Source organism: Barbatula barbatula (genome assembly GCF_947034865.1).
Source record: "Barbatula barbatula genome assembly, chromosome: 8".
In the NCBI taxonomy this organism is placed as follows: domain Eukaryota; kingdom Metazoa; phylum Chordata; class Actinopteri; order Cypriniformes; family Nemacheilidae; genus Barbatula; species Barbatula barbatula.
In genome coordinates this window covers 13,743,039-13,765,064 of record NC_136771.1, presented here as the reverse complement: position 1 = coordinate 13,765,064, position 22,026 = coordinate 13,743,039, and the positions used below count along the sequence as shown (strand labels likewise).

At 44.8% G+C, this 22,026-nt stretch overlaps 1 protein-coding gene across 1 annotated transcript in view; it reads right to left on the bottom strand.

Moving 5' to 3' along the window:
* Window positions 1-295: 295 nt before the first annotated feature.
* The window catches only part of slc2a15b (solute carrier family 2 member 15b), a 39,483-nt gene continuing 17,752 nt past the window's right edge, over window positions 296-22,026 (bottom strand). The window contains exons 7-12 of the mRNA XM_079462362.1: window positions 16,638-16,825; window positions 13,720-13,830; window positions 11,394-11,495; window positions 11,204-11,279; window positions 2,982-3,109; window positions 296-2,840 (exon numbers count right to left, since the gene is read on the bottom strand). Of these exons, the coding sequence (XP_079318488.1) occupies window positions 2,604-2,840; window positions 2,982-3,109; window positions 11,204-11,279; window positions 11,394-11,495; window positions 13,720-13,830; window positions 16,638-16,825 (842 nt within the window). The 3' untranslated portion in view covers window positions 296-2,603. The remainder of the gene's footprint in view (window positions 2,841-2,981; window positions 3,110-11,203; window positions 11,280-11,393; window positions 11,496-13,719; window positions 13,831-16,637; window positions 16,826-22,026) is intronic.

Here is a 22,026-nt window from a genome sequence, read left to right as displayed (position 1 = left end):
TGACAACCCTTGTTCCGGACAACCCTTGTTCCGGATAACCCTTGTTCCTGATAACCCTTGGACTTTGTTTTCATTTGGTCCCCCTCGTGGGTTTATTTAATAAAGGTTTGTGAAACAACTACTCTTCCTAATAAACACCAAAGAAATCTGTATTCTTGAGTCTTAGACCTTAGATGATATATAATTTTTCATGATTGGATTAGAAATTACATGCACAATATTGAAGCAAACGCCGGTGTCCCATATACGGGACAGTTAAATATTTGAAAATAGTTTTAATGGCAAAACCATAATTGTGCCAACATATTATTTTTATTACAAAAGTTAATCTTTTATACCAAAAAGATAATACAGCCCATAATGAATTCCTTCAATAAAGCTTCACAGTGTGACACTTTGAAAATCCTTAAGTATAAAATAAAGTATAAAAATTTGTTACAATGACATGACAAACAACTTTAAATAAACATTTGAGTTAATATTTCAACAATCTTTCGAAAGATGTTTTTGGACAACAAAAATAAAACACAATAGTACAGTAATTGTATAGACAAGAACAGTACAGTACAGAGTGTGTTTATTTCCAATGTACTTTTACCTTCCTTTACATATGTAGCCTGCTTTCTGTATATGTTGCCCTCCTTTGTCAATAAAATTATTTTATATATGATATGGGAAATTCCAGCGTTATGGAAGTGACATTTTGCGTTATAGTTGTGACATATATATACTGAACCATTGGTTTTAATTTTACTACATCTTGCAGATAGAGTCTAAACATCAGAAAAATATCGGTCTATGCAAAAGTTTTCGGTTTTTGAAAGAAAAAATGTATATGCGGATTTATAAGGGATGCCTCTTCATGGAACATGAAATGGTTATTGTTTTAAATTTCCATATGTCCATTCACAAGGAATATGTGCCATTATGGTTGTGACAATCCTGAAAATGGCTCTTATCGGACTATCATGAACAAACAAAAATAATGCTTCAAAAGCTTTAAGAGTGGTCTCACATGGCAATTTACAATTACAGAATCTGTGTTGTTAGTATAGTAAAAAACATTTGGTTAAAACCTTTTTCATTGTGAGGTTGAAATTTGCATGGAATTGCCAATATGCTATATCAGAATATATTATTTTGTTATGTGCTACATTTCATTGATAGCTTGTAATACTTATTATGTATGACGATAGTTTAACTACCGTACGATATACCTTATTAATCACTTAAACATTCTTTGGTTATTTTTCATTTACCAGATGTTTTCTTATTTCAAGTGATTTAATATAGAAAAATGGCTGGCTTAAGAGCACATGGCAAATACATTTTAGTTCGAAAGTTTTCAGATTTTTTAAACCCGTCTTCAACTGATCAGACAGACAGATAACCCCATTTCCAGTTGACTCTAGTTGTGCAAGTACTGCTATATTAGACTGGTCAGTACATTTACATTTAGTCATTTAGCAGACGCTTTTAGCCAAAGCAACTTACAAAGAATTCAGGGAGCAATAAGCGATATGTCATACAAGCGCAATAGTACAATAGGTGCTAGTACAAAGTTACTAGTTTCAACAAAAGCTAGACCACTACCTGTTGAGAGAAGAGAGAGGGTTAGTGTATTCTTTTTTTAAATTTTTCTGTCAAGTATTCACAGAAGAGATGGGTTTTAAGTAGTGTTTTGAAGGTTGTGAGAGATGTGGTTGACCGGACCGAGTTAGGAAGAATATTTCACCAGGAAGGAGTTGTGAAGGAGAATGAGCGGGAAAATGATTTACTGCCTTATGAGAAGGCAATACAAGCCTCCGCTTGTTTACTGAGCACAGGGTTCTTGATGGGATGTAGGCGTATAGTAGGGTGTGAAAGTATGCCAGTTTTATTCACATTTACATTTATTCATTTGGCAGACGCTTTTATCCAAAGCGACTTACAAGTAGTTTTATACAGTGGCACATTACTGCAGAGCAATCAGGGGTAAGGTGCCTTGCTCAAGGGCCCTTCAGTCATGACCTGCTGACACTGAGATTAGAACCGGCAACCTTCTGATCACAAGCCCAACGCTCTAACCATTAGGCCACAGCTGACCGTGATAGATCCAGTGATAGTCCTGTTGGCAAGCATCAGTTACTTGAAACTGATACAGGCTTCAACCGGTAGCCAGTGGAGAGAGATGAAAAGGGGTGTCACATGGGCCCTTTTGGGCTGTTGGAAGATGAGGCGTGCTTCTGCGTTTTGAACCAGCTGGAGTGGTTTGACAGCCTTTGTAGAAAGACCAGCAAGGAGAGCATTGCAGTAGTCCAACCTTGAGATTACCAGGGCCTGGAGAAGGAGTTATGCCGCATTGAATAAGGCATATCGGCAGGATCGCATTGTACACAAATCACAAGAAAATCACAATTGCCCTCTGAGCAACAATCTTTTTTAGCACCAGGGCTGGGTTTCCTGAAATCTTCGTATCACTACATCGTTCTTAAGAATATATCACTACCACCCTTAAGGTATAACTTAATCGAGTAAGTTACCCACTAGAACAACGTAGCATTAAGAAGTTGTCGGGAAACCCAGACCTTAGCAAAGATTAAAATATAGTCCCTGCTTTATCACTATTTCTCCACATCTGCAGGTACCACTGTTCCATAGCCATTCAACTTTTTGAGGCTGAGATGGTCAGCAATAGTCAGGGGCTGGTTTTCAATTTCACAACCATTTCTTGAGGCAAACATCTGACTGATCTCCACAAAAGTTTTGTTCTTTGTCTCAGGGATAATGAAGTAGACATACACTGCTACGCCCACACATACGACACAGAACACCAGGTAACAGAAAGCACCAGCTGACATCTGTAGAAAACATAGCACAGTATTTTGTAAATAACTTTGCATTATTTCACAGAAACAAAGTAAATCTCATTCTCATTTTCTTAGCACAGCTGTATTATATTAACGGTATAGGAACATATTCTACAAGATTCTTAGGCCTACCTGTAGGAATGGAAAGACAAAGCCTACGGTGAAGTTTGATATCCAGTTGAGAGATCCTCCTACAATGTATGCTGAAGGTCGATGAGACTGTTTAAATAACTCTCCTGTCATGAGGAATGGGACACCAGCTGCACAAAATATACATTTATTAAATGCAATTGACTTAAATTGTATTAAAAATCAACAAAGATATTAATTGTGCTATATACATATTTCAAAATCAATTCATTAGTTACATTTACAAGACATACCATCTTCACAGTTCATCCAAATTTAATAATTCCCACCCAATGAGTAAATTTAAACACCCTCATACGATGCCACAAGTATATGACTCAATTTCTTCAGTAGAACGCAAATATAAATAATTTTATGGTAAAATGCTGTTGAACTGTAGTGTTGCCTTCACATGCTCTAAACAAATATAAAATGATTTGTTTGTGTTCAAAATCAAAGATAGTAACCCTGCAATATACAGTGTTGGGGAAGCTACTTTGAAATTGTAGTTCCCTTTCTGTCGGTCTCTCGACGTTGTGTCGAAGCCGACAGATGGGGTTCGCCCTTGAGAACCAATCATCTCTGACTATTTTGAAAAGGCCAATGAAATTGGCGAATGAAATTTGCATGCCGGGCTCCGCCCCCAGATATCCGGGTATAAAAGGGGAGCCGGCGTGCTCATTCATTCACCTTTTGTTCTTCGGAGCCTTCGCATCTGATGACATTCTTCGAATTGGCCAATTTCTATGACGCAGCGGAGATTCCCCTGGGCGTCCTGGCAGTTCCTGAGGTATTTTTCTAAAAGAGCAATTTCCTCAGCGTGGCATTGCCCGCTGATCTCTTGGGTGCAGTACACTCATCGAGGACGGGGACGGACACGGTGGTTGCCGCAAGTGTTCGGGGGTCCGACCACTGTGACAGCCTCGTGGATTCGTCCTGCCCGCACTGCGCACGGATAGCTATTCAGACTTTGGGCCACTGCGCGGATGGCTAGTCAGACGTTGCGTCACTGCGGGCGGATGGCTATTCAGACGTTGCGTCACGGTGGCTATGTTCTGTCAAGAGCAAGCCACCACCTCGTTTGCTTCCCGTTCTGTGACCACAGCGGCTACGGCCCTGCCGTCAGCGGCGGCGAGCAGCGAGGGTGATGTGGGGATTATCGTGAGCGTTAATCCGTCAGCCGGCCGGCTCGCGGACCGCTCGCGCCCCGTCTCGCTTGTTTAGCAGTTCCCCAAGGATGGTCCTAAGCCATCTTATTCCTCAGCCATGCGCTCGGACACGAGCCGTGGAGATGAGGTGTCTCTTGCAACATCGGAGCGCGACCTGCTGGCATCAGACTCTGGCGATTCCCTGAAGCTCCCTCCCTCGGGAGGTCGAGCACAGGTGAGAGCAGACATCAAGATGTCAGCCATGCTCGCTCGGACCGCCGTGAGCGTCGGTTTGCGATGCGCCGCAGCCCTGGTGCTCGCGGCTGGGTACTTCGCACATTGGGCCCGGGCGCGACTCCAAGCCGTGCCCGGCTCAAGTGCCAAGTTTTACCGAGCTGCATAAGGAGTTCAGTAAGACCTGGAGCGTCCCCTTCGGCGCGCTTTCGTCTAGCTGACTCTGTCGCCCTCTCTTCCCTCGGGGCGGGGAGGCGTCTAGGGACTATGTCAATGCACCCTGGGTGGAGCATGCAGTCGCGGGTATCCGCAGACGGCGGCCACCTGGGGAGCTTGACCTAGACTCAACGTCCAGGGCATGTAAGGTCTCGACATCTCTGGTGTTGAGGCTGGCAGTGCCGTGGACCAAGCTGCCTCCACTCTTACGCCATGGCCATCCTGCAGGCCAGGGCGCTAAAGAGAGCCCCACGGGGTAAGACCGACCCAAGTAGTCCCGCCGCCGACTGGCCCTCCGGGGACCGCGGTGGCAGCGCAGGCTGGGTCGGACGATGTCCACATCAGTGGCCCGGAAAGATGCCTCGGACCCAATCTTGCGCCGGGGGGCGATGTCAAGAAAGGCCACTTTCCCGACTCCCCTCTCGCAAGGTCGGCTGATTGGTGGCGCTGTCAAGGACTGCTCCAGCAGCCTTTTGACAGTGTAGAAACAGACGGGCCTGCTGTGACCCGGCCGCCTTTCGGCCGTCGAGGTCTCGCACGTGGTCTGCCCCCAGCAGCCCCGGCCTTCTCCAGCGTCGACTCCGGTTCTGGTGCCCCCGCAGGTGGCCCCCCGGAGAAGACGTCGAGAGAAGGACCACCTAGAGAGATTGAACCATCGGGCCCGACCCAGCCTTGGTTGCTGGATGGTCGGACTGGGGCGGTCCCTGCCGCGTCCCAAACACCTTCTGGGCCCCTTCGGGGGCCTAGTGCCCGCCTTCTCACAAGGAGAGGTCTCTCTCTGGGTCCCACTTGCAGCCGCTCTCACCCTCTGAAAGATGGTGTTTGGCAACTCGACGTTGCGTCGTGGCGGCACGCAATGACGAGTATAAAGCAGCCCTCAGCACTCTCGCTTCGACGGTGCGTCGAGCTGCGCCATTGCCTGGCAGGTGATTTAGCGGAGCCGTTCCCCCCGGGGGGACCAGCACTGCTAGTCATTGAACCAACCCCCGCGGGTTGATGAAGCAGATCGCAGCCCCCCTGTGAGGTCCCTGGGTGCTTGGTAAACATTTCAAACCATCACGGTGGCTGGGAGTGTGGTCCGTCTCTGCATTCGATCCAGTTCGCCAGACCTCTGCCGGACTTCGGGCATCCTCATACCTCAGCAGAGGCAGGGATGTTCCCGTGCTCCAGGCCGGGGCTGCCACCCCTCTGGCGAAGGCGATCGAACCGTCCCCTCGGCCGAGATGTCCAGTGGCTTCTACAGCCGCACTTCATCATCCCCAAAACTCTGTCTCCATGACGGCGTGCTCGCTCACGAGTACGCACAGTCAGTGCTGAGCTGCGTGAACTTTCAGGCCCGGTGACTCTCACGTGATCCTGAGACCCCGGCCGACTTACGTGCCCAAAGTTCCGCCGCCCCCCTTTGGGAACAAGGTGGTGAACTTGCAGGCGCTCCCACACCGGGAGAAAGACCCAACCTGTACGTGGGGTGTCCAGTAAGCGCATTGCGCCTCTACTCGAACCACACGGAGGGCTTCAAGGCCCTGAGCAGCTCTTGTCTGTTATGGAGGTCAGCAACGGGAGTGCTGTCTCCGAGGAGAGTTGTCGCGCTGGGTCGCACACGCCGTCACTACGGCGTGCCGATCCTAGCCTGTGCCCATTTGAGGGTACACTCTGCTCGGGGTGTGGCCTCCTCGTGGGCATCGGCTCAGTGCGCCTTTCTGGCAGACATCTGTAGAGTTGCGGGTTGGGCTACGCTATACCTCACAGAGTCTTGCAAACCTCCGTGGGGAGTCGGCAGCTCGAGTCTTGCCAACAGGTGAGACCAGCAGTCGTGGGGCGTACGCCTGCGCATAGCGCCATTCCCCTTCTTAGGTGGATCAGTGTGCTATGGGCTGCCTCCCTTCTTTCCCCAAGGGTGAAGAATAGGCAGTCCGTCCATCCATCAATAAGCACTCAGGGCGGCAGGCTCGGCGGAGCAGCCCTGCCACCTATGGCCGGGTATCAAGCTGAGTTATTACATATAGCTCTAACCGGACCTAGTGCCCCACACGTAGTAACCCCCCACTAGGGTGGTTCCGTCTGAGATGTCGTCATGAGATGGTTCCCCGCGTGGCAACCCATGACCTCCCCCAGGTGGACATCCACCTTGCGGCATTCCGCACATACCTCCCATGAGTTCTCCCCTATTTGGTGAGACCATGTTGGTGTCTCCACTGTATTCCCCCCTATGTTGAGTGGTCTCCGTAGCGCACGTCCACATTGAGGGAACAGCGCTTACCCAGTAACCCTACGGTACCGGACGGCTTCTCGTTTAGAGAACAAGGCCTCCGTCTGTGGTGGCCGAGGGCAGGGGCTACTCATCTTTGCCAAAAGCTCTGGGAGCCCCTGCCTGCCCACTGGAAGGTTACAATTTCGCGAGAGCGCTTACGTCTGACTCGCCTAGGCCGGTCAACGTCGCTTTGCTGGAGATTGTGACGCGGCTAGTGCCGTGGCGTTTTCAATAGGAACCCCATCTGTCGGCTTCGACACAACGTCGAGAGACCGACAGAAAGGGAACGTCTCGGTTACGTATGTAACCTCTGTTGCCTGATGGAGGGAACAAGACGTTGTGTCCTTCATGCCACGACAATAGCCGTCCGCTGCAGCAGTCACGAGATGCTCTCAGGCTCCTCAGCACAAAAGGTGAATGAATGAGCACGCCGGCTCCCCTTTTATACCCGGATATCCGGGGGCGGAGCCCGGCATGCAAATTTCATTCGCCAATTTCATTGGCCTTTTCAAAATAGTCAGAGATGATTGGTTCTCAAGGGCGAACCCCATCTGTCGGCTTCGACACAACGTCTTGTTCCCTCCATCAGGGAACAGAGGTTACATACGTAACCGAGACATTCCCTTTCTGTCGATCTCTCGACGTTGTGTCGACAGAATGGGGTTTGACTTGAGAACCTATCATCTCTGACTGACTTGAAAAGGCAATTAAAAATCTGTGAATGAAATTTGCATGCCGGTCTCCATTCATGTCCCTGTCTCCACGGGTCTTCACAAAGGTTGTGGAAGCCTTCCCCTCAGGGAGCAGGGGTTTGCGCATACTCAGCAATCTCGACGACATCTTGGCACACTTGCGAGATCTGTTGTGGACACACAGGGACCTGGTGCCACCGCATCTAGACCGCTTGGGCCTACAGGTCAACTGGAAAAAGAACAAGCTCTACCCCGTGCAGAGCATCTTTTTTCTCTATATGGAACTCGACTCTGTCTCCATGACAGCACGGCTTACCAACAGGCACACAGTGTCGGGTCAGTGGACAGGCCCCCACCTGTGTTGGAACATCAATTGCCTAGAGTTGTTGGCAGTGCTACTTGCACTGAAGAGGTTGCAACCTTTCATGCAGGAGAACCACGTGCTGGTCCTGTCGGACAGCACAACTGCAGTGGTGTATGGCCTCTGGAACCTCCATGTCTGGCTCCTGGATGGGACAAGCAGGTCCTGAGTGGCCTACCCCCGCCGGTGGTTGAGACCATAACTCAAGCTAGGGCCCCTGCCACGAGGCGGCTGTATGCCTTTAAGTGGCACCTCTTCTCGTCCTGGTGCTCTTCTCAGGGAAGAGTTGTCCTTCTTGCAAGAGAGACTCGAGAGCAAATCTCTCCCCTTCCACGCTGAAAGTGTATGTAGCCATTGCCGCTCATCACGAACCGGTCGGTGGGAAGTCTCTGGGACAACATGACCTGATCATTAGGCTCCTTAGGGGCTTAAGAAGGTTGAATCTGACTCATCTGCACTCCGTACCCTCTTGGGACCGCAATGTGGTCCTGGCGGGCCTCCACAGGCCCCCTTTCGAGGCCCTTGGAGACGCCGCTCTTTCTCATCTCTTGATGAAGACAGCTCTCCTGGTGGCGGTCGCCTCCATCAAGAGGGTAGGGGACCTTCAAGCATTCTCTGTGTCCACGGATTGCTTAGAGTTCGGGCACGGACACTCTGATGTTATTCTGAGACCTCGGCCCGGATACCTGCTCAAAGTTCCCACCACTCCCTTTCGGGACTAGGTGGTGAACCTGCAGGTGCTCTCCGCTGGGGAGGAAGACCCAATCCCTTCGTGTTGTGTCCAGTACGCATTCTGCGCCTATATACTTGGACCGGACGCAGAGCTTCAGGAGCTCTGAGCAGCTCTTTATCTGTTTTGGAGGTCAGCATACAGAGTTTGGTGCCGTGACCATCGCCTACCAATCCCAAGATCTCCCATGCCCGCTCGCAGTGAGGGTGCACTCCACCAGGGGTGTGGCCTCCTCGTGGGCACTGGCTCAGGGTGCCTCTCTGGCAGACATATGTAGAGCTGCGGGTTGGGCATGCCCAATACCTTCGCAAGGATGTACAGCCTCTGCATGGAACAGGTTTCAGCCCGAGTCTTACACGGTACCCCCAGGTGAGACCGGCAGCCAATTTAATTAGCCAATTTTGATTGGCCTTTTCAAGATGATAGGTTCTCAAGTCAAACCCCATTCTGTCGACACAACGAAAGGTTGTCAGGGAAAGGAGGTTATATATGCATATATTAGTATACTCACATGTGGGTATTAACACACTTCATTTAATTCGTTACATTTATTTGAGTAACATTTTGGAAAACATGTCAAATTAAAAGTTGGTACTTACTGGATTATATTTTTAATTGAAAATCTGTAATTTTAATTTGTTACACTACGTGACATTCCTTTGTTCGTTCATTTTAAAATATGCATTATAAAATGCGTTGTTTATTTTAAGGTTGTCGTCTCTTTTTACTGGCATTCCCGAGTGATTGATTCTTTTCAAAGGATTTATTGAACAATGGGCAAAACCATTAGAATAGGTTCACGAATCAGTTCAAATGATTTGTTCAGTTCACAGCATGATCTGAATCATCTGAAGCGGCGGATTATTCACTCCTTGTTGCCGGAAATTTATGAACACGCAAGACACAAAGAGCGGATATGAATCTATATCTATCCAATCAAAACTTCAAATGTATCATATTTTTTGCCTGCAATGATAAATGGCCAACATTTGCGCACACCCTGCCCAAAGAATATTCAATATTCAACTATTTAAATTACCAACTGGTTCCCAACACAATTTTTTTTAATCCACTACGACTCATATTACGTCACAAGGTTACGCTAAGAGGTTATTTCTAGGCGACAAATCTGTGTCTGAAATAGCCCCTTATACACTCATTCACTATTCCCTACATCAGTCCACTAATGTAGTCCACTTAAAGTAATGAATGAAAATGAGTGAATTAATCGAATGCTGGACTTAAACCCTGATAGCACACAAACATCTGGCTTACGTCTATTTGACGTCTGCATTTGCACGATTTGCACTAGCTCCGGAATAGAAAAAGTGTAAGAACGATGCAGTTTCAAACAGTGACTCCAGTGGTTTGACGTTTAAAGTCTGTATAGCTAGGCATATGGGGCCGGGGTTCTATTTAACCTCTTTATTCATTTTATATGTACAGTATATCACGTCGCTACAATGATCTCTGTGGGATTAATTCGTGTCTTTATTTGTGGACGTGTCTATGATGTTTTTGGAACGTTTGCAAAAATTCTAAGAAATAGACAAAGCAACCTGGGCTTCAAAAACGCCTCAGCAGTGACACAGGCGAATTGCTTCCATGCCACACTGCATTGAAGCAGTAATGCATGGGTCTCAAACTCAATGCCTGGAGGGCCACAGCTCTGCACAGTTTAGCTCCAACTAGCTCTAAACCACACCTGCTTGGAAATTTCTTGTAATCCTGAAGATGTTGATTAGCTGAATCAGGTGTGTTTGATTAGGGTTGGAGCTAAACTGTGCAGAGCTGTGGCCCTCCAGGAACTGAGTTTGAGACCCATGCAGTAACAAGTGCAAATCATTTGGAATGAGGATAAAAAGACACAAAAAAACGCTCAAAAGTTCAAACATTTCTTCAATATCTACTTTTTCTCAATATCAATTAAGATGGTCGCCCCTGGTGACATCATAATATGCTATTTAGATTAGTATATTTACGCTTTCGGTCATGCCCAACATTTGTCTTATTTATTGATCTCCATCTTTAAACCCTTTCAATCCACAAGCTTTTGAAATCTTGATGTCAAAATCCAGATGCTGACAAAATCCAGATGCCTCAGCTGTGACTTTACTTCAAGCTACGGCCAGCACTTTATCAGCCTTAAGCTCTGCTGTTTTAGGGGGTCATTAACACCCCACTTTGGCTGCTGTCCTAAACTAGTTACATCTTTTTGGGGGGAGCACTTTGGGTAAGGAAAATACTGAGCTCACATGCTCTCCCAGGATTTGGGGGAGTACTCAGAGTTCGAGGAAGAATACCGAACTCAGAGCCCACTCGATAGACAGCACCCCAAATACGCATATCATTCTTGCCGCTTTATTTAATTATATGCTAGACGAACTTGTGAAACCCACAACAGCCTCTAGTAGACTTTCCTCCTGCAATATGCAGCAATTTGTACCTGGAGCTGCGTATTTCGGATAATGCAGTAATGTTGGCAGAGGTACCTATTTCCATTGAGCCTGTGTTGACAATTTGTCACAAACAGATGCAGTCAATGAAACAGAACGCATGCAATGTGTAAAGTGACACAATGAGACATCCTCACCAGGTCCTATGCAGAATCCAGCAATAATTCCCACCACACAGGCCACACTGATATAACGCATGAAAGACACATAAGTCTGGCAAAATAAAAGCAGAGATCTAGTGACTATATACACACAAATAAATCTTTAGCATAAATTATAGAAAACAGTTTACTGTTGCCCTTGAATAATAGAGAAGTTCAGACCTACCTGTAACAATAGTGAAACAGTAATTCCAGCACAGCAAATGCCCATGAAACTAAAACCACTGATCATTAGGAGCCTTCTACCAACACGCTCAATTGTGAAGCACTGAAAGATTTAGAATAATTGTGTTAGAACAGAACTGTTAAATCAGGAGTGATATTTTATGACTAGAAAACATCTACTAAAAAAAAAAAAAAGTATTTGTTACTACCCGAGTTACTACCCAAGTTGCGCGCGCGCACGTGCGTGCACGCACACACGCACACGCACACATATATTATAAAGACAAGTGAAAAGGTTAAACATTTTTGTTCCAAATATTTAAATAACCTACAGGTTGTCCTTTCTTCCTTACCAAGATTGTATTATTTAATTTATTTTTTAGTAAGATAGGCTATATATATCAACTTAACACTCATTGCACATCATACTTATTCATTTATGAATTTCTTAGCAATCACCACTCTCTTTTCCTTAGTGGATCGACTTCATCCATGTTTGACTTGCAGGGCTGCTTAAGAACCGCATGCACGCACTATTATCTTTACTAATTGATTTTTGTTCAAATTAGTAGGATCGCGTGAACTAAATCGAACCTTTCTGAAACCCACTTAAGTGTGACTGATTAGATCAGTTCATTCAAGTAAGGTTTTGGACTTTAATCTCCGCTGTTCTTAGTGACCTTTATCAAACAGTTTCAAATCAGGCTCTGTACAGTGTTGTGAGAGCTAACCTAAAAAGAGCCATAAAAATGCTAAGCTGGCATACAAGAGGAAGATAGAGTAACATTTTACTGGCAACAACCCAAGGCAGGTGTGGCATGGAGTGCAGCATGTTACGAACATCAAGGGCACCGCCACCACTGGCTGTAACACCAGCGCATCACTGGCAGAGGAGCTAAACTGTTTCTTTCCAAATTTTGAAATGAAGTCTCCCTCCAACGTACATCTCCTCCTGCTACAAGCACCCAGACACTGGCTGTACAGGAATATGAGGTGAGACAGGTGTTCAGGTCAGTAAATCAAAGGAAGGCTGCAGGCCCTGATGGAATGCTTGGGAAGGTACTCAAGGCATGGGCCTATGAACTTGCTGCTATCTTTAAAGATATGTTTTACCTTTATCTGTCACAAGCCATCATACCAGCCTGCCTTTAATCAGCCATTATCAAATTGACGTTGTGGTGCTCTAATAGCAACCTGGTGCTAAACAGAAGGAAAACTAAATAACTTACGTGGACTTCAGGAAGTGCAAAGCTGACCCCCTTCCTATCAGTATAAATTGAGACTACGTGAAGAGACTTTGCAGCTTAAAATTTCTGGGAATCAATCTATCTGACAGTCTCACATGGTCCACTTATACAACTGCGGCTGTTAAAAAGGCACAGCAGCATCTGCACTTCCTGCGAGTCCTAAATAAAAAACCTCTGTGTCAGAAACTACTGGTGGCCTTCTACCTCTCTGCGGAGTGGTATGGGGGCTGCTCATGAGCTGACAAAAAAGCTCTACAGAGGGTCATAAACACTGCACCAAACATCACTGGCTGCCTTCTCCCCTCACTACAGGACATTGCAAACACTCTGTACCTATCCAGAGCAAAAAACCTTGTTAAGGACTCTTCTCACCCCACTTATCCTCTGTTTTCACCCCTACCCTCGGGAAGCGATACAGGTCAATCAAAACACGCACAGACAGATTTTATTATTGTTTTTATCCATGAGTCATCTAGTCCCTGAACCAAGGGAGGCTTTGCACTATTTTGCACTGGACTGTGCAATAATTTTTGGACTTAGAACTGCACATTACATATTGTCTTACCTGGATTATTATCGTTTCTATATGGATTTTGATCAAGTTAATGTGGCTTACGTTTATGTGGCTATAATATTGTAGTACCTTTTGTGTTGTATTTTAGCAACTCTGTGTGTAGTCTCTGAATTTTCATTGCATTAGGATGCAATGACAATGAAGATTGATTGATTGATTGATTGATTGATTGATAATTTGTACATTATTGAGTACAAACTTTTTTAAGGTTTGCTTTATGAAACTGAGTCCACTTACAAAAGGTCTCACTGACCTGAATTAGCCTTGCTTATTTCATAATCTTGTTTGGTGAATCAGTCCTTTGATTGAGTTTACAAGTCATTTTTAGTACGGGGGGATCTTTTTCCAAGTCCAAGACCATTTAAGAAAAGAAAATTTTATAACATTTTGACGCTATATATTTTGCTAGGAATTTATTTACAAGCTACAATGCAACAATTTTAATTTTAAACGGGTGATTCTTTTCTATAACTACTTTAACCACTAAGAAATCAGTACAATCTTACACCAATGAGCCCAGCGATGACTTCTATGGCTCCAGTGCCTGCTGTTAGGTACTGGATCTGATGAGCAGAAATACCGGCATTCTCAAATATCGCATTGGTGTAGAACCAGATCTAGAAATAAAATTTTAAAAGCATCAGTACTGTTTACAACAACATTAAAGAGGCATTCCATGTCAAATCATATATATATATATTTTTACAGTTTACTCATGAAGCCATATTTGATCCTGATATCTCTAGGAGTGAACTGTAAAGGGCCTTATATATGAAGTCCCTAAAAGAAATGTACAGTGCCCCCCACTATCACTGGCACCCTTGGTAAATTTAAGCTGTATTTCAACATTTCAGGTTGGGCCTCTATTTGCATGAATTACTGCATCAATGCGGCGTGGCATGGAGGCAATCAGACTGTGGCACTGCTCAGGTGCTCTAAAATCTCCTGGTAGATGGCTGCGTAGACTGTGGACTCCAGAAAACACAGTGAACCAACACCAGCAGATGATATGGCAGCCCAATCAACATGGTATCTGTGCCTCTACACTATTCCTCCAGACTCTGGGACCTTTATTCCCAAATTAAATCTATCTAAGCAACCTGGGCTTCCATTACATCTGAGCAGTGCCACGGACTGATTGCCTCCATGCCACGCTGCATTGATGCAGTAGTTTATGCAAAAGTAGCCCCAATTTATGCGTAGAAATTAACATACTTTCAGAAGCCTGAAATATCTGTTTAAAATATCCTTTTTTATTGATCTTATGTAATATTCAAATTTTCTGAGACTTTCTGATTACATTATTTGTAAGCCATAACCATAAACATTTTGTGTAATCAATCTATATAATATATTGGTTTTACTTTCTGAAATGAGTGACAAAAAATATTGACCTTTTTCATGATATTCTAATTAAATGAGATGCACCTGTATGTATTCTCCTGTGCAACAAGAAGTCATGACTGGACAACATTATCTTTCTCGTCATCTTGGTGTGCTAAGAAAATGTAAAAATCAATGGTAATGTACTTTGGAGATATTTTACTCATAAGAATTTCCAAGGGTGCCAATGATTGTGACCATGTTGTATAAGATGTTATATTTCCCTCACTTAAAATTGTTTTAATTCAATGAAATGTTGGAATATTGTAGATTTTTTAAATAAAAGATCAACAGGAGAAACAATGCAGAATTATTTTTACAGCCTTCTTTGCTCATATTTACCAAGGGTGCCAATAATAGTGGAGGGCACTGTGGGTATTGCACAAGAATCTAAACGGACATTAAGGTATCTCTAATGGTTCTATATAACAGGCATGATGTTTTGTAAAAATAACATGAAAATGCATTTTCATCATTTTCGAACTGTCACCATTGGCAAAAAATGCAATACGGAATGCTAAAGACAGCAGATTTCACTAATAGATCTACTGATGTCTGTGTAAAAATAAAATAATGATGCTGGCATGTTTCCTTCTAATTTGGATCAAAATTTAAGGTGAAATTTGTAATTTTATAACACCTCTAGAAATTAATTGATTAATCAGTGAATATTCATCCATGATATTTAATATTTTGGCTTTCATCACTTCAGATCTTGGTCTTGATTCTGTAAAACTATATAAAAAATGAAATATTTGAGCTGGAGACCTCTGGTTGAGTTGACAAGTGTGACCCTTAAGCCATTTTCACAAATTTAAACTCTTTCCCCACCATTGACGAGTCATTTAAAAATCAACCTTTTCCTTTCTGTCTGTCTCTCGACATTATGTCGAGACTGACAGAATTGGGTTTGACTTGAGAACCTATCATCTCTGATTATACTTTGAAAAGGCCAATGAACTTGACGAATGGGACGGCACGCCATTCATTCACCTTTTTGTTCTTTGGAACCTGCTAGGCTAATGCTGAGCGATCTTTGATTCTTCTTACAGTCCGGTCGAGCACAGGATGAGGCCGATGTGGAGATGTCAGCCGTGCTTGCCCAGACCGCCCGTGAGCATCGGACAGCAGTGGAGTGCTTCCCAGTAGCTCAAGGCCGGACTCTTGGTTCTGGACACGGAACACAAGGCGCATTCCGCCCCGGTGCCAGGTTCCCGGCAGTGCATGAAGAGCTCACGAAAACCGTGAATGCCCCCTTCGGTGTGTTTGTGGCAGACGAGCTTGATCGTCCTGACTTCTATCGACTCTGGAGCAGCTAAGGGCTATGTCGGTCCCCCAGGTACTGCATGCTCTCGTGGCACAAGTGCACTTGTGTCCACAGATGTGCCACCTGGAGGCACTGACCAAGGCTCCCTTCCAAAGCTTTTTAGTCCACGCCATCACTGATGTCGAGGGCTTATACTGAGGTGGGTCAGCTGCCTCCGCCCTTAATGCCATGGCCATCCTGCAGATCCAGACCAGAGAAGGTGTTGGAGTGGTTAGACAAGGGAAAGCAGGACCCAGTGGTTATGCAGGTCATGCGCACCTCCACAGACCTCACTCTCCGGGCGACCGAAATGATGGCGCACACATTGGGTCCGTCGATGTCCACTCTTGTGCAACACGGCACAACACTGTGGCTTTTTTGACAGGAACCCCATTCTGTCAGTCTCGACACAACGTCGAAAGACCGGTGTTTTTGACAAAAATGCCAATTACCGTATCAAAATGATGCATTTTTTAAGAAACCTACCCACATCTCTGAGGTTTTAAAAAAATAACAAATTAAGATAATCAAATCAAGAAAATGGGTTATTTTGTTTAAAAGCAAAGACTATGTTATTTCATTTGATATATTGTTTGTCCATATATTCATTACAGAAAATGTATTGTTAGCCATCAAAGTTTAGTGAAAATGTAAAAGAAATTTTAAAAAACGCTGGTGGGGAAAGAGTTAATTATCTTCATCATATCTGTTATACACACACACGCAAATACACACCGCATCAATTCCAGACAGCTGCATTCCAGCATTGACCACAATGATGGTGATAAGTTGCCAGCGCACAGACAAATCCTTGAAGAGCTGCAATACTGAAACAGTCTCCACTGATGTCATTGTGCGCTGTTCTTCCTCCATCTCCTCCATCTCAGCCTGGATGTCACACTTTGCACGGTAGCACTTTAATGCTGCAAAGGGAAATCAATAGCACAGAAGAGCATCATATTATTAGAGTATCAGATCACATATTGTCATATGTTTCTAATGCTTAAGTATCAGAACATCATAATAATTTTTTTTTATCCATTCTGAACCCAATAGTGTATGACTTACAGGCCTTTGTAGTGACAATTAACAGCTTCTGTAAGCTCTGAGATCACTGAAAGAACTACAGCAGAAAACAACTAATCTACTGGGTAAGGTTGCACCAACTGTTGGTAAGTTCTTACTCTAGAATGTGAAGTCCATAGAGGTAACTACTCGCTAGTTTGTAACTATTCCGGTTCACTTTATTTTCTTTTGGCAGAACATTACTAGTCATAAAGCCTTAAGCCATAAAGTAATGCAACATTTAGTTTATCCCTGATGCAAAGCTTTTATATCATGTTTATTGAACACTTATTTTTGCCAATATTATGCATTACATTTACATTTACGCATTTGGCAGACGCTTTTATCCAAAGCGATTTACATTGCATTATCCTATACATTTTGTTTCTAAGTATGGGATCCCTGGGATCGAACCCACTACATTGGCATTGTTAACGCCATGCATTTCCAGCCTGCTTACGGCTTAACTCACTGTTCTCATTATTACATCACTAATGGCTAATGTTTCAGACGTGTTTGGACCTTTGAGTGCAGATGAGTAAAGGGTCGCACTTCAGTCGGAATTGGAGGCTGTTGAGAAGCAGATCCAGGAATTACTTGAGAAGCAGAGACACGGCTGCGAGAACGTAAAACGGCGCTGGTAACATCCTGGTCTGACACTCACAAATCCGCGATAAGTTTTAATCGAGATTGTAATACTCCTACCACTTCTACTCCACGTGTTTCTCTGCACAGACCCCAGGCGTCGAAAACATAATCAGCCCAAATGAACTCCTGCACCGGCACACCCATGTCGAAAGGCGCAATCCAGGACCGGAGCGATGACTCAACTGCCTACTTAGAAAAAAATGTATAGTATAATGCAATGAAAGTCACTTTGGATAAATGTAAATGAAATGCAGGGTCGTGCGGCCCTGCTGCTGCAGGTGCTCCTGAGGCATCAGGATGAGTGGGGCTCCAGCGAGTGGGAAACCTGTTGCGGTCTAAGATCGAGGACTGGCCTTGAAGGCGGTTGGTGATGCAGGATCTTTTTTGGGGCTTGGGGATGGAGACTTGGTGCAAGCTCTTGCGGAGCGAATGTCGTTGAGTGGGTGGTGGTGTGAATTCCCGCTTAAGTGGAAGTATTGTTAAAAGATGGCTTGTGAGCTGTGGAATGTAGAGGTGCATGCTGCCGTGGTGATCTTTAGATTCTGGAGGTTGGTTCTGCTGCGGCAGAGTGCGGGATGGAGACACGGCCCCTGCGGGGAAGTACATTGCGCCGATACTGGCTTCGTGGGGCCACAAGGGGGGTCTGCTGCGGCAGAGTAAGGGAAGAAGTACGAGCCCCTGCGGGCTAAGAACATAACCGGCTTCTCTACAGGCTTCAATCCTGTGTTAAACTGAGAAATCGCTTTGTATTTACTTCCGCTCTGTCACGTGGTGAAACCGCGGGTAGTATCGTTCCTTCGTTCGTTCTTGGGCTAGTTTAATTTGTTTGCTTTGTGTGCGCGTGTCATCTGAGGACGGGGCTTGTTGAATTTAAGTAATTAGACGCGTATTTAAAAAGTGTCTACCCACCGCGGCAGCGGTCGCGTGAAGACCGAAGAGAGTAAAGACATCGACTCTACCTGCGCGCGACTCCACCGAGCCCGGGACACTGACAGGGCACTTGAGTATTGCACTTCTTTTGTATTATTATTTTTCTGTTTTGTATCAACACCTGCACTTTTTGTCTCACTTGTTTGTACTAACACTTATTCCTTTATTGTTATCTTTAATGTTTCTCCCTGTTTTCTTTCTGCTTCTCTTAAATATGTGTTTTAAAATCCTTTCCGTTATCACAACACGTAAATCATCTGCCGCATGCCAAAGGCGACGCAATGCTAATAATCTTCACAATGTATCACTGCTAGCAACTGCCCCTTCTACTTTCAACCTATGCCCTCTTGCATCTGGACCAGCCCGTCCATCCCCGTCGGCTCCCTGATTATCGGATGTACTGCGTGAGCATCACGCCAGCCTCCGGTCAGCTGAGAGAAAATGACGCAAGTCAAAAGACCCTGCAGACCTCTCTCTCTACCAATCTCTTCTCTCTTCTTTCTCTGTAGATGTCACCTCTGCAAAAACAGATAACTACCACTCGAGGATCTGCAACTCTCCGGACTCTCGAACGCTCTTCAAAACCTTCTCTGCTCTCCTCTGTCCACCTGCTCCCGCACCTTCATCGGAGTTAACAGCTGCTGATTTTGTATCGTTCTTCTTAAAGAAAACTACTGCCATCAGCAGCCAGTTCTCTATGCCACCATCTGTCGAACCCGCCCACATCCCTGACACGTGTGTGCTCCCCGCCTTTTCTCCTCTGTCTGAAGCTGATGTCTCAAAGGTCATTGGCTCCAACCACCCTACCACCTGCCCACTGGATCCCATCCCCACCCATCTCCTCCAGGCCATCTCTCCAACGGTTGTGCCTGCTCTGACCCACATCATCAACTCTTCGCTCACCACTGGGACATTTCCCACAGCGTTCAAAGAGGCCCGCATCACACTGCTTCTAAAGAAACCCACCCTGGACCCTACACTGCTATCACTGCTATGCCGACGACACACAACTCTACTTGTCATTTCAACCAGACGATCCGACGGTCGCTGCTCGCATCGCGGCATGCCTGAGTGATATCTTGCTTTGGATGAAGGATCATCACCTGCAGCTAAACCTTGCAAAAACGGAACTGCTTGTGATCCCGGCCAACCCAAAGATTCAACACAAAAAAAAAAATTACTAACCTCACTATTCTTAGCATTTTATACAGTGCTAGACTTTAATGGACTAGTTTGATGCACTTATGTATTTTGTTGCCTATGTTGTTATAATTGCTTCCAATGTTTCCTCGTCTGTAAGTCGCTTTCAATAAAAGCGTCTGCTAAATGACTAAATGTAAAATGTAAATGCATCACAAAGTTTAACCATTAGCCTAGCCAACTAATGCTTGCTTTTTTGTTTTCTCCTTGAGTAAACAAAGGCATGAGGATACAGTAAAAATTGTGGAAGACGATCGCTAAAAGGAAGTGTTATTGAAATCTTGATCAAGTTAATTTTACAACGGTGAAGAAATCCCGTTGTTTTGTGTGTTACTGTGTGTTCAACTCAATGTTTAGGCAGCGAAGAGATCCTGCCGCATGTCAGGGCATATAATGAACTGACGCGTACATTTTGATCCGTCGAGATCGAATGTCACCATCGGTGATGATCACTAGCGGGCAATTTGATTTGAGTTGATATCAAATTGATATTTGATGCTGTAACATAATTTTCTCGTATACCCAGTCCGGATTTCATTATTTGATCTGTGTTTTGACGTTATTTTTATATATATTCTTTTCAACAGCAATTGCCGCTGGAATGTTCAAGTTAAAGTGATTGTTGAAGTCTTTGTTTAAAACGAGAGATAAACCTAAGATGTAATCACGTTGAAGTCTAGGGTAGGGTGTTATATCTTACCAACACCTGAGGGCAGCGTGTCAGAACTGACTAATATTTTTCTAACTCCACCCCTTCCAACCTGACTTCCACCTTGTGGGCACCCTCATCCCAGTTTTCTATTTTAACTTCTCAGTTTATTTTATTTGCTTATTTTATTTCATTTATTTTATTTTCAGTTTAATTAATTATTATGATGATAATTCGTTTTCAGGCTTCTTGGTTAAAATTTCTATTTTCAGTTGTTTCAATATTGCAATTTTTGCTTGTTTCATCCCTCAATTCACTACCAGGCCTATTAAATAAGGTACAGCCCCTACTGAGTTGCTATAGACAGACAGAGAAGGAACGCTTCCTTCCCCCGTTTTTTAAACTGTTTAGCGTCCCTGTTGTTTGAGCTCAGCTGTCTCCCTAGGCCATATGAAACCGTAGCGCCCCACACGCAGGCCCAATCATAACCCTAGTGTTGCCAACCAGCTGAGCCAAGTAGTGAAACTTTCTCTTTTCCCTCTGCTATCTCTATAATATTTTTTTGTTATTGTTTTGGTTTTTAATCCTGTCCTGTTTTACTTTTATTTTCTAGAAGATTGAATATGCATGAGCCATCAGGAAATTCTCTGTAATATGTTGATGAAGTAAACTTCTCTGGTCATTAGAATGATACCTTAAGTTTCAACCCATTAACACTTTTACTCAGACTCTGTCTCTGTGCCCACACACACTCAAACGCCCAGAGACGCCTAGATCAACTGACCGGGAGCCCCAACACCGGCAGCCGGCAATGGATGAGCGTCACCCAGAGTTGCAGGAAGAGTTGGAAAGGCTTCAGGGCACAGTGACAGACCTCTGTACAGACGCAGAGCACAGAGAACGGTATGAAAAGCAGGCCCGCGAGGACCTGGAATGTAAGCTCAAAGAAGCAGAGTATGTTTGTTTCCATGGTATGCTACCTTAACCAGTGTAGTTTCTGAGGCAGGTTAGACATGCAATAACTAGTTTGATTTCCAAATTATAACAACTTCACCCCTCACCCAGCCAACAAGCTAGGGACTGGGTGATCTACCCCCAATCTGCAACTTACACCTCAGAACCAGACCCCTTGTTACCATAGCGACACACACCAAACCATCAAGATAAGACTTTTTGTTTTGTGGAAAACGACAAGCCTGTCCCACTGCATCACTTCAAGTTGGGACCCCAAACATCACAACACAAGTGACAGCTATTGTGATTATCCTTCAAATTGCAGCGGCTCACAAAAAACTCCATCAGACAATTTCTTACCTGCATAGACTCAAAGTAGGCCAAGCTAAGTTTCACACTCTTTCACTTGGCAAGAAACATAACGAATCATAAGCCAGTCAAGCATTAACACCTGTTCCAGACATCTAGTGTCATTACAAAGGAACATGATATGCTCCTCTGCCGGAAAAGGTGAGAGGACATTCAAAGTCGACTAGTGAAAACTGAGGCTTTTTGTGGCAACCGGTGGTTACCAAAAATCCCCCGTCCATCCTAAGCATCGCTTCTAAGCCACAGCTAGCACCTCATGTCGCTACGAAGCCTGCATCACACCCACCCACACTGGCTCTGCATACAATA